General features: G+C 37.6%; 1 protein-coding gene across 2 annotated transcripts; it reads right to left on the reverse strand.

The window, feature by feature from the left end:
• Positions 1-2,816: 2,816 nt before the first annotated feature.
• On the reverse strand, positions 2,817-11,446 carry sdf4 (stromal cell derived factor 4). Of its 2 annotated transcripts, none has more exons than XM_062427713.1 (7): positions 11,261-11,446; positions 9,885-10,195; positions 7,565-7,701; positions 7,334-7,447; positions 7,036-7,194; positions 5,240-5,415; positions 2,817-4,505 (listed from the first exon to the last, which is right to left on the reverse strand). In XM_062427713.1, the coding sequence occupies exons 2-7, from the start codon at positions 10,187-10,189 to the stop codon at positions 4,329-4,331; spliced, it is 1,068 nt and encodes a 355-aa protein (XP_062283697.1). In that variant the 5' UTR covers positions 10,190-10,195; positions 11,261-11,446; the 3' UTR covers positions 2,817-4,328. The 2 variants fall into 2 exon arrangements, with proteins under 2 accessions (XP_062283697.1, XP_062283696.1); XM_062427712.1 differs by having other exon boundaries at positions 11,165-11,446.
• Between the last annotated feature and the right edge of the window lie 2,341 nt (positions 11,447-13,787).

Genomic DNA, 13,787 nt, shown 5'->3' on the forward strand with positions numbered 1-13,787 from the left:
AATCACTGTTCCCTGTGTCCGTTGGGGAAAAAGGGAGATTCTGTCTGCATTTTCACTTTATTTTATCTTATTCTATTGATGTTATCCAGATGGCTTTATTTTTTCTGTTTGTTAGAGTAATGTTGGGTTTTTTTTTAACATGCTTTTATGTCCTTTTCTTGTGAAGCAATTGGGTGTAATATTTTTTTGTTGTAAAGCACTTTGAGCCGTTTTTCATATGAAAAAGTGCAATACAAAGTTATTATTGTTATTATCATCCAATTAATTAAGTTTTCTTCAATTAGTAGCCGTTAGTGGTTTCTGTCCACAGGAAGATGGCGCAATGTTACGTTTAATTTGTACGAAAAAACGCACATCAATGATATTTAGAGAAAAAGTGCTACATTACAAAGAAAACACAATGAACCTCAATCCATATATACACAATAACATCTTCTCAAAACTGAACAAGACTATTCTGTAATTATAAAAAAATGTTTTAATTAAATGCACATTTATAACTTCACAGTAGATGCTCCACCATTGTTAAAGAGTCCAAAACCATTGCAGGGCTCAGAGACCAGCCTGAACAAGCTCAAGGCGAGGACACAAAATTCTCCACGGAGGAGATCCATAAGCTCAGACTTGAGCTGAGTGAAGCAAACCAGAAGTCCAGTCCACCGTGACGGCGTTCTTGGAAAAAGAGCCACAATTTGGAAAGATTGGAGAAAAAAAATTGGGGGAAAAAATAAAAATGACAATTATTATTATTACTATATTTTATTTAGATGTGTATATATTTATATGTATAGGTTTATCCTACACAGGGCCACTGGGGTATATATATATATATATATATATTTTTTTTTTTTTATACTGTATGTATATATTTATAACAATAACATTTATAAAATAAAATGATATTGTCTTTTAGTTCTGGGAAAATGACATGTTGCACTTGAGTATTCTTTCTGAAGATTTCTCACTAAATAAATTCAAATACTGTATTGAATTATTTTATTTATATTATATTATATATATTACTGAAAAATTATTAAAAAAAAAAAAAAAAAAGATGTTAAGTGTCTTAAGTAAATTAATTTATTTCAAGATGAATCATGGTCGCACCACATGACTTTTTTTAAAGGCCAGTGCCAATTAATCTGGATTATTTCAAATTTATAATATGAACTTTCAGGTACACAACATTCTGAATGTTTGAACTACTGCATTAGATATGCTTGTTTTTATGATTCTAAAATTGAGTTGTTGCAAATCCTTATACGTCATTGACCCACATATCACTACAGTCTTGAGTTAAACTATTGGTACTATTTTAATTTAATACTGAATTTTTTAGTAGTTACTGCAGTAGAGAGAAAACCATCTGAATCTTTGACAAACGTTTGCGAAGACACACAATAATCTGTCAGGTTAATTATGCTGGGAGAGGTGACAAGGAGAGGAGATGTGCTGTATGTGGTCTGTCTTTCTATGTTGTTTTTGTGAATGAAACCTGAAGCCTCTGAAGTTTTGAATGTACTGACAGTTTAAAAAAGGAGAATCTCAGTCGGCTGATTGGAGCCAGCTGTGTGTCTCTGTGTTTCTGCATTTCCCTAAAAACAGCTGTCTTGCCAGGAGCGGAGATCAAACCCGCAACCTCAAAATCCCAGAGGGAAGCTGACCACGAGGACAGAGCTTAAACCACTGAGCCGGCAGATTAACCCCAACATGTGAAGAAAGAGTTCCTTTTTATTGAGAAATCACTTGGCTAAAACTAAAGCTTGAAGAACAGATATTTATACATAATTAGCAGTTATAATGTACAACATATCTGTACACGGTGGTACAATAGGAGTTTGTAGTGCAGTCAATGAAAGTCAGACAGCTTTCTCCTCATCAATTAAGGTTTAAATCTAAGAAACTGAAACTCCTAATGGAAATATTTTAGCATTTTGAGAGAGGTGAAGTTTGTGGTAACATTTTGAGGTATATGTGCTTGGAGAGTTACAACTGTGGGAGTGAGATGTGTTAAGATTTATATTAAAATCATGTCACACACTAATAAGATCTAAAAAAGTGCTGGAAAAGCCTTCAAGTTGGACTTAAATTACAACAACAAAAAAGTATCACAACACAGAACACAACTTTGAACGTTGAAAGTTTGCTGAATGTTTTCAACTTTGGGTCTGAACACCAACGTCCGTCCAAGCATGTTGTTTTTAAAAGTTACAAAAAAGTTTTTAATCTTTCCAACTGAGGTGGATCATTCCTCCCACAGACTGCTATCATATATTTTAAGATATAAAAAAAATCTCTGGAATATACAAGATATAAATAAAGTAATAACCTTATATGTGGAAACATGCTTAACATGTTAGAATGTTTGGGACTAGTTAGGATGTCAGAATAAAAATAATATTAAAAGAAAAAGAACAGTGTGATTGTTGCACCTGCAGTAACTATAGGATACAAGATGTGTAAAGCATCCTGCTACATCTGCAGCAGATGCTGCTGTACCTCTTTCCAGTCGGCAGGAGGGAAAACAGGCCGTGAGAAGGGTGCTGAGGGTCCTTAATGACGGAGGTAGCTGCTGATATGATCTCCATCAGGAAGGGAAGAGGAGCACCAATGATCCTGCTGACAGTCTTCACAATCCTGTTTACATGGATTTTTCATTTCAATTCAAATTTTTCACTTTTAGTGCAAATTTAGGAATTTTTAGACTTTAAGCTACCATCATTACCAAATGAAGGATATCTTTTGGAGGTATGACAGTCCATATAAATGTACTCACCCATCTGTTTACAGCTAATAACTAAAACAAGAACTCCCAGTGGTTTTTAATAGATAAGAAATATTTATTGTTTACTAGCATATTTGCAATACATTTTTTTATATAAAGCTGTGTCACATTCCGTCATCATAAATCTTATTTTACAATCCAAACAGGAACAGAAGACTGTAAATCCAAACACTCCACAGGGTAAAATCTCAACAGAGCTGATGAATTTATATTTCATTGTTTGTCCATGCATTAAAAAAAACAACAAAAAAAAACACGTAAAGATGAAACTGTGCAGACTAACCAAGAGCATTCAAAATTAACAATATGATGAAGAGTGAGCTATTAATTAATGCGTTGAGATAGAAAAGGACACCATGAGGCCACACCTGCGTGAAACTCGACGACGCAGCCGATCCGAATCGTCCTGATCGAAATAAATTATAACGTACCTTCATCCACATTTTCACAAGAGTACGAAGATTAGAACAAACCAAACAGGCCTTAATCACAAGGGACATTTTGACCTGCCACACACACACAGGTGAAACTAATTATATTAATCAAGACTTCACGCTATTGTAACATCATCAATGACACCTGTGCTTTTCCTTCAATGAACCAAAATATCTAATATGAAAAAAGTCACTTTGTTCTCGTATTTTAATGCCGTTTTTCTACATTTTCAATGATTAAAACTCTCAAAAGCTAGTGAATGAAAGTCTGTGAAGATTATGTTACTGTAGCACTAAAAAGTTGTATCTTTTTATTAAACACAGACCATAAATACCCTGTTTTTAAGTAGTAGGACGGATAATATCTATCGTCATGGAAACGAGTGGACTTGTACACCACTAATGACAGAAATCTCCTTTATACATATGTTTTTTTTGGGGGTGGGGAGAAGAAGAAGAAGATGAAGGTGTGACCAGACTCATGATAATATTGAAATATCTACTGTTTCCTTTCAGCAGCATAATTTATATTTATATTTATATTTATATTTTTTGGGGTCTTCTCTGTGATAGATGTGCGGGTAATGTGATGATGAATATTTACACTGTGTATCGACACACCACCTCTACTAGCTGCACCGTCTCTCTCACCGCTGCACCAGAAAAAAAGAACATAAAAAGTAAATCGAGGGGGGGGGTTAAAAATCCTCATATACACACATTTCACACAACTGAACACAAATCAAATTTTTGGAGATGATGCAGTGCTTCAAATCCACAAGAGAAGTCCAACGCTCGATATCCATTAAGATCAGTCTCTGATTGATGGACAGTCTAGGGCTGAAAAGGAGGGGGGGGGATTAACTGGAGGCAGCAGTGAAAGAGGACGTTGAGGCTAGACGTTTAAACACAGAATTGCACACTAGAAACATCCTATCGTATCTTTAAGTCGCCCTCTCTCTCGTCAGCAAGACAGGCCAGTCCATGAAGCAGATGTAGGATGTCTCAGATGGAGAGAGAGAGGGAGAGAGAGAGATAGAGAGAGGGAGAGGGAGAGAGAGGGAGAGGGAGAGGGAGAGAGATAGAGGGGGAAGACGATGAATCTGTTTTCAGAACTCCTCGTGAACATTTCTGGCGTAATCCATGAGCTTGCTGCCCGTGAAGTATTCACTGTATTTGAGAATTTCATCGAGCTCCAAATTATGATTCTGGTTCTCGTCTGCGACGGCGATCATTTGCTTGGCTTCGTTCAAAGCGTTGTGCTCGTTCATCGGGTCCATGTACTCCTGAACATCACACAGGAAGACAAGAGAAAAAAAAAAGTCAATCGAGTCCTTGTTGACAACTTAAAAGATGCGTTCAAGATTTTTCAAATGTTTTACAACAGTGAGGAGAGCAGATGAACATTAAAATAGTGCACTCTTGCTGTAATCATTCCTCCTGTTCATACTGACCATTAGAAGATCCTTTAACAATGTACTGACAATCTAAGTGATGGAGGCCAAAAGCCACAGTCTCCTTCTGTGCAAAAATGTATTTAAAAGTTGATCTGAAGCTAATATGAAGCTTCAGCCGTTCAGATAAGTCAAATTAAGTAGATATCTTTCAACGTTACAGTGTTTTTAGTGCCAAAGTCTTTTTGTTACTATACTTCCACCACAGCTCAACATGGAAACACAAAGAGGTAATTTGATGCTAAAAAGACTGTAAATGTGTCAGATATCCACTAACTCAGACTGCTGAAGCTGAACATCTACTTTTACAAGACTGTGTGGACACACTGTGGATTTTGTCCTCCATCACTTCCATTGAAAGCACGTTCGAAGGACATTTTTTAATAGTCGGTATGAACAGGAGGAATGATTACAGCGAGGAAAACATCTTTCACTGTTCATATGGAGACCCGAATGTTGTTTTAAGACACACTTGAAAAACTGTGACCCTTTCCTTTACAGTATTTTTGAGTATCAGATAATAAAGACTATATAAATAAAAAATATGTTTCTTTTTTATTACACACCTCCAGCTCGTCCATGGTTACGATGCCATCGCGATCTGCATCGATGACGTCTTCAAACTCCTTCTTCCTCTCTCGGACCCAGTCGTCATCGATGTCCTGAGCCTGCTGGTTCTCCACGGTTCCCACAGGTAGAGAGATGAACTCCGACAGCGTCAACTTCTTATCACCGTCCTGGTCTGCGAGCAAAACACAACAAAGACCTGATTGTACACTCTGTATTTGTTGAGAGACAGATTCTCATCATAGGATAATGTTTATTCAAATACACGTCAGCATTTATGTGTATTTAGCATTTTATTATCCAACATAAAGATCCTCTATTATCCTCATCTAAATCAAGGACAGATGACGATGTACTGCTGTACAGACTGTAAACACCCCCTGAGGAAAACACGTGATATATGGCTACACAGTAAAATTGACTTGACTATTATATTTATTACATAAACAGATGAGGTATTTACTGACAGATGAGGAAAGTTGTGTTTATCGCCATGTTTTCAGATAAGTCTGAAACAGCTGAAACTATTAAATCGATCCACAGAAAATCAATCTTGCTAATTGTTAAAGTCATTTTCTAAGTAAAATGCTCCAAATTGGCTGGTTCCAGCCTCTCAAATCTGATTTTTTTTTCTTTTATGATAGTAAACCTGTTATTTGTGAGTTTACAAGTGCTGTTTGGTCAAAATTAATTATTTAAAAATGTCACCTGCTGCTCTGGGAACTTGTGATGGCATTGTTCACTATTTTATAGATCACACAGTTTATCAAATAATCCAGAAAATCATTAATTTCTGTGCTAATGCATCCCACATAACCTTGATGTCCCTTCAATGTTTCCTTTCACTTCTACTGCTGAGACAAAGCACCAAAAAAAAAAAAAAAGAGTTGTTGTTGTACCACTGTACAGACTGTAAAGCCCCCTGAGGTAAATATTTGATAAATAGCTACACAATAAAATTTACTTGACTATTATATGTATTACATTAATAGATATTTACTGACAGACTGTTTATCACCATGTTTTGATATAAGTCTGAAACAGATACCAGAGCTAAAACGATTAATCAGTCAACAGAAAATCTATTTTGCCAATTGTTAAAGTAATTGCAGAACTAATGCATCCCACATAACCTTGATGTCCCTTCAATGTTTCCTTTAACTTCTACTGCTGTTACCCATGATGATGTGCAGAGCTGTTTGTGCAGACAGCCTGAACAGAAAGTGAAGAGGCAGTATGATGTTTACATAACTCGGTAACCTGTTTAATACCAGATGACTCAACTCTGTCACCTTTCTCATGAGAGTGTGAGCTTATGAAGATTACCTGAACTGAGTAATTACATTTACATAAAATCAAAGCAGAGCAAACTTCTCCATGTTTGTAAAACTCTGACACATCTCAAACATCCTACAATGTGTATATTAAAGCTGCTATAATCCACATTCTTGAGTTGTCCTCTGCTTAATGGAGCTTTTCAGCAACTTTCAGCTCATTGTTTTGGTTTTACACTTCCACTGTTCATGACCTAACAGCAGACAAGAGTTACACACTAGCTTGTGGTGAACACAGCGGAGCATTTAGCTGACTCACATTTATCACATGACCACAAACCTTGCTCAAACTATTGTTCTGCATTAGTTGCATGTCTAAATAAGCTGCTGTTTGCCACGTCAGACTGACAAGTGATAACGTGTCAGTGTTTTCAGCTTGTTTCTGCGTGTTAAAAACCTAAACTAATGCCAGTTTAAGACACTTGAGCTCGTGATTCAGATATCGGGTGAGTTAAATGTACCTAGGTCTCGCACAATCTCCTTCACCATGTACTTGAGCATGCCTCGGCTGTGCTCAGGGTGGAGGAAAGACAGGAACTCCTGCTCGTTCAGCAGTTGGTCTGCTGGAGGGTTGTCAGCCTGAAACCAGCGGTCCTTCAGGCTTTCCAAAACCTCCTGAGCTGCAATGAAAGAAGATCAGAGAGATATTCAGACCACAGTGAACCCGAGTGTTGCTGTTAGATATGTTTTAATAAGATATCTCCTGCACATATTCTCAGATATTCTTGAAAAGATGAAGACATTTAATTCTCTACTTACTTTCCTCGTCAAGTTTCAGATCTTCATTATTCTTTATTTTTTCTGCAACTTCTTTTTCGTTGAAACCTTTGCTGGCGAGAAATTTGACTCTGTATTCGTCCCATGTCACGTGACCTACAGACAAAGCGTGAATTTAGGACACAAAGAGAAAATATTAGTTAGTTTATGACGCTGTGTTGCGACATGACAGATCACGAGCCTGACAGGATTTAACAGATATGTGCTTCTCACCGTCACCGTCTGGATCGACCGCATGGAAACTGTTCTTGTTCTCCACCGTTGCCTCCTGGAAGTGCTCCTCCGTCTTCTCCATGATCCAGCGCTGCATCTCCTTGGCGCTCACACTCCTGTCCCTGTTGAAGTCGACTCTGCGAGAGAAGAACATTTAACACAGTTTTGAGTTATTGAACTTTTAACGCTGTCATAAAAATGCTCCGTTAAACTTCTAATTATATACTATCAGCTTTAATGACCCGTATGATGTATTCTCTGTCTGGCTTGTGTCCAGTCTGGTGCTATTATTTAAACCTACTGAGCACTAAAATCTTTAACATAGATGCTTTCGGACCATTAAAAGTAAAAAGAAAGGAAAGGAAAAGGAAAATGTGTCATGTTAGGGAGATTAGTTTAAAAGGTATAGAGTGGCTTTTCCTTCTATTGCCACTCTCTGCTATAAAAATGGCACTTTGACGCAATTATGCCAAAGACAATTGTTGCACAACTTGTTTCAGCACAAGTGCTTTCTTTTTCGTCCTTTTCATGCATTCATAAATTTGTTCTTCAGTGAAAGTTTTTCTTTCTGCATTACTGCATGACTTGACAGACAAACACACAGGTGTGTCACAATGTTCAGTTCACTTCCTCGTCCTGGTGTGTGTGTGTGTATTCAAGCTTCTGCACACCTGAATCAACACATCATCTTCTTCAACTTCATCATAAAAGTCATAAGTATACCAGAGCTGCAACCTCTGGTCAGTTAAATAATAATGATCGATTAGTTGCCAACTATTAACCTATTTTTAAGAAGAAAAAAAAAGTCTAATTTCTCTGATTCAGCTTTTCAGATGTGAATATTTTTCTTCTTTCTTTAGTCCTCTGTAACAGTGCTGAATATATTTTGATTGTGGGTTAAAACAAGATATTTTGGAGGATGTCAGTTTGGATTTTGGGAAACACAGATTCACATATTTCACCCTATTAAACTAACATTTTATGTACCCAAAACATCTGATCAAATAATAATGAGAAAAATCAACAAACCATTCAGTTGCATCTGTATCTAAATCCAGTACAGCTGTGTGCAGTCATAACAGGAATCTAGAATTTCTTTTTCTCCTCTAAAAGTTAAGTCTCTTAGCTTAGCTGGTGTCCTGCAGTTGCACTTATATTTCATACTGGTGAATCCTGAAGAACCAGATCAGCAGCTTCTTTTCTCTGGTATTTCGGGTGTGTCTGATGAAACGGCCACACTCAAAGATGGTGTAACTCTGTTGGATAATAGTGTGCAGACCTTTCTTTTAATTTGATATGTATTAAGATGTATTTATTATATTTATTATAAAAAAGAGATCACACATTACATTACATTGGCTCCTCATCAGGTTTAGACTTTCTGTCATAAAGCCACCCAGTAGAGGTTATTAAAAAAGCAACTGAAAACACCTGTTTAAATTTGGCCTTTTTCTCACCTTAAATTGTTTTAGTGCTTGTTTCTCTTGCACATCCTCTGTTTGCCTGTGTTTTATTAGGGCCCGAGCCTTATGGTCTTTTATGTTTTAATTTAGTTTTATTGCTTTTCTTGCTTCTGCCTCAGTGATTGTACGTTTTTTTTATTGCCTTTGTGTTTTTTTAATGTTTGCATATTTTTATGGTCTTTTTTATTTTATTTATGTTATTCTATTTTAAGCTTTCATTTGCACTGTATGTCCTTAATAATTTTAAAGCAAATCATTATTTAATGCTAAATTTTAGTCTTTAATCTTTCTTATTTTTTTAAAAAACTTTTTATTATAATTGTTTTGTTTTTTTTGTTTTTTTAAAATTGTATGTTTTTATGCTTCCAATTTTTACTGTTAAATGTTTATTTTTATGTAAAGTACATTGAGTTGGCCCTGAGTAAAGCTGCCTTACCTTCTGTGACAATTTTATTTCTGTGAAAGGTGCTATGCAAAATATTGTTTTTATTATTGTTACATTAAACAAATGTATTATTACTAATTATTATTAAATTGTAGCATATGTGACAGTACAGGGTCTGTGACTTGTCCTGTTATCTTTGTCCTGTCATCCTTGAAAGAGGAAGTGCTTTACACAACATGCAAACTATACTACACCCATTCACACACTCACACAACCACACACTGATGGCAGAGGCCGTAACGCAAGGTGCCAACATGCTCATCAGTAGTTTTTAATGCTCTCTCACACACACACACATATATATATATTTGTCACAGTGTGTGATATTTTATTTATTTTGATATGTCAAAAATCTACTTCAGGAATGTTGTTACTCTTGGCTGTGACTCAAAGAATAAAAAGCATGTCTTACTTGGTGAATATTTCAATGAGCTTCTTCCTGTTCCTCCTTGGCTCCGAGTCCTCCTCGAACTCCTCCATCTCTTTACCCAGGAAAACCTCCTGGTGGAAGTCCTTGTTGAGGTGGCCGTCCAACTCCATCTTCACCCCGTTCAAGTGGTCCGGGGGAAGAATCTCGTTGTCGTCCTTGTTGGTCGGACCCTTCTCTTTAGCGGCTGACATGTTGGCTGGTCGTGCATCAATGATGTGGAGCACGAGATAAAACAGCAGAGAAACGGGGAGGAGGTTTCTGGAACAAAGTCTTCTCCAAACAGCCATGATTACCTGTGGAGCAAAAGTAAATTTTATCAAGGAAAAGTGAAGTGAAAAATATCAACTAATTTTATCTAGACGCAAACACAAGATAATGTCGAGTCACATCATCGCCTGTGGGTGTGAAGTTTTTACACTTGCAACATTCATGACACATTGGATTTTCCAGAATTGCAACAAAACCCCAGAAAAATTCAATTCATGTCAACTTTAGTACAAAAGATTCATGTGTAGAAAAACCCAAATAGGAAGAATCAACACAAGCCTTTTCACATCTAGAAATATAGAAATACAACTGAAAACTGAAACTGTATGAACTTGTATGAATGTTGAATTTAAAGCAGAGCTGTTGTATTGGATATAAATTAAGTTGCACAGGTGTACCTAATAAAAAGGCCAGTGGGTGTATATTCACATTTGAGAGTTATCATCTGAGCTCTAGGCTGATTTATTGGTCATTTACTGTTAACCATAAAAGTCTATGTTTGTTTGCGGACTTGAACGCCTCCCAACAGGTTGCTGGTTGCTACGAGACGTGGTGCGTTTAATGACCGCCACATAGTAACGTTCAAATAACATTTTAACATTATTGTCACTGACAATCCCTAATATTTACTTTAATATTAAATACCAACTGTATATCAAACGTTGAAGCGAGTTGGACGGTAAATGGTGAAGCTGCAGGTTCTTAATTATGAGATAGCACCAATAATGGTTTCAAATTAATCATATTTCAATATTTATTTCAATAAAACGCAGTAATAAAAGTTACATACTTAACTACGAGCTCATGAAGCGACCAACGGTTACTTTGCGTAAAGAACGTTCGCATTTAGCGTCACGTCATTCTCATTATTTTGCAACGTAATTAACTAATGCTAAACAGCAAGCACACACAGGTTTATAAAACATTATCAAACACCACAATTGGTAAGTACACGGTCAGAATAAACGCGGTGACTCTCCCCTTGAAGGACCTACCTGTCGAGCTCTGTTACCGAGGAGGAAACAGCTGAGAAATGAGCGATATGAGCTAGCCGACGCTAACTAAGTGTTAGCTGTGAGAGTCAAACAGACCTGTCACACTTCAGTTCCTGTACACGTGGCTCCTTCACAACGCCCCCACCCCAAAAAATGTGGGATGATTCGCCACTAAACAACACTACAGAGACATAGGGTCAGTTAAAGGTCCGCGCTGATGTTCCAGTTAACGCTGATTCACTGGAGCTGTCAGTTGAACTGGGAGCTGAGCGCTAACGTTGCTCTGGTATAAAAATACTAAGAAATACTTAAGTACGACATCCGGTCAGCATTTCAGAATAAAAGTCCTTATTGACTGATGTTTACAGGGGTGGTAAAAGTATTCAGATCCTTTACTTCAGTAACAATGCCCATACCGCAATGTAAAAAAAAAAATACTCTTATATATGAGCTCAATGTAGTTAAAGTATTACAGTAAAAGTGCATAAGTATTATGAGCTTGATGTAGTTAAAGTATTGCAGTAAAAGTACATAAGTATTATTAGTTTGATGTACTTATAGTTGTGTACACATCTGTTTTAAGTTTTTTGACTTTTTCCTCTAATCTTTGATTTTGGTGAAATATTGGATCATTTGAACATTTATTGAAATTAAACTATGTGAGAAGTTTAGAGGGAGAAATCTGGTGGAGCTGTTAACAACTCATAGACATCTGAAATGTGAGCCAGACTACACACTGCTTTTTGTAAGATGTCAAAAGACAAAAAGGTTAGAAACCAGTGGTTGCATCTTTAACAATGTGTTGTATTTTAAAAGCTTGTTATATTATCCATTGTGTCAAATCTTTATCTGAAAGTAAAGCTGTTAAATAAATGTAGTGGAGTAGAAAGTATGATGTATCATAAAATGGAAATACTTTATTGCAACAACACACACAATTTAAATATCTGTCTTTTATTTTAAAGGCGAAAATCACCCACTTGGCCGGTTTTGTTGTGTTTTCTTCTGGCAGGCTTGACGCTCCTGACGCTGCTGTGTTCAGGAACTATAGATGGCACCAATGTGAAGCCATATTGGAAAGGTACTGGTTGAGTTTGTACTTCAGGCTTCTGCCTCTGGGTGGCAGTGTATTAAAACGTAATAATGTCAAACACACCAAACAGCAGTCTAAGAAAAAGTTTTCAAGTTTAAAAAAAACAAAAACATAACAACTTGAAAGGCACTCTTGAGCTAACATGTTATTTATCCTAATAAAAGGGTGATTTCCTTTAAGTCAAATGAGCTGGCTGTAAGAATATCACACCAACAATTTGTTCACATCAGTCCTGTGCAAACCTACAATTTACAACACTTGAAGTATAAGTATTACTTCAACTATTTTCCTCATTGAACATTCAGGAAAGTGCTTGAACATCTGAAGTGAATAAAACAAACAGGTATGCGTTGCGGTATATCGCACAGTCAGGAATCTTTGGCAAGTTTTCAAGCAACAGATTACACAAGATAATGCCTTAAGGTCACAAAAAAAAGTTCACGAATTTGTTTCTGTTTCTTGCTTGTATCTAAACACAGAGCTTTGGTAGAGTAGGCTAATACTGAGCCAAAATGACAGAGACACACGTCCTTCACACACACACACACACACACACACACACACACACACACACACACACACACACACACACACACACACACACACACACACACATACACACACACACACGCATACACACACATGCAGCTTGTCTGCCAAAGAACCTCTTCAGCTTGAGCATTTCATCTACAGTATGAGATAAAACAGAGCTGAATAAGCCAGTGAAGTTGCCAATAGAGGCAAGGGAGAGAAACAGAGAGGGAGTGGGAGAGGGAGAGAGGGGGGGAGTAAGAGAGAGAGGGAGAGGCGGGAGGGAGGGAGGGAGAAAGGGTGATGATAAAACTCCACTGTGAGCCCTCCTGTACGCTCAGTCAGAGAGCAAAGGAGCAACTGAGACCAGAGGGACAGGGAGTGCGACGGAGCAGGCATAAAGAGACCTACCACACATCAAAACTGACACTCTTTGACGTGAGACGTGCACGTGGCCTTGGACTTGATGATTTGTTGGGACAGTCAGTAGAGAGCACCTGAGCACAAGCAAAAAAAAAAAAAAAAAAAGCACACACTGCTACCTGTGAAAGTTGTGTGAGTGAGTTTATACTTCAAGAAGAAAAGTTTTGGGCACAGATCAAAACCAGGACCTCATCTATCTATTTCCTCTCGGGCTTTGTTCACCCTGCATCCCCCCAGCCAGCGGGGGCACGTTGCACGGACAGAGAGATTGATTTGAATGCTGAGCTCCATCTTTTGATGAAAGTCCAACTTCTGTGGATCTTGCAGTTCTTCCAGCCATCGCTCTACCACTTTGCTGGAGACTGGATCCACTGCTCAGTGTGAGAAACAGTAGGAGAGACTCAGGGGGGGGAAAAAGAGAATATTGACATCTCTAACCCCCACAGCCCACCCTCAGCTTTGGACGCCCCTCCTCTCTGCCTCTTCTTTTGCCCCCTGCACCCCCCCACCCCCTCCCCACCCTACCTCCCCTACACCTCACCCCCCAACAGAGCAGAAAGCGTGAAAAATCTCACT

This window comes from Scomber scombrus, chromosome 10, assembly GCF_963691925.1.
Source record: "Scomber scombrus chromosome 10, fScoSco1.1, whole genome shotgun sequence".
Taxonomy (NCBI): domain Eukaryota; kingdom Metazoa; phylum Chordata; class Actinopteri; order Scombriformes; family Scombridae; genus Scomber; species Scomber scombrus.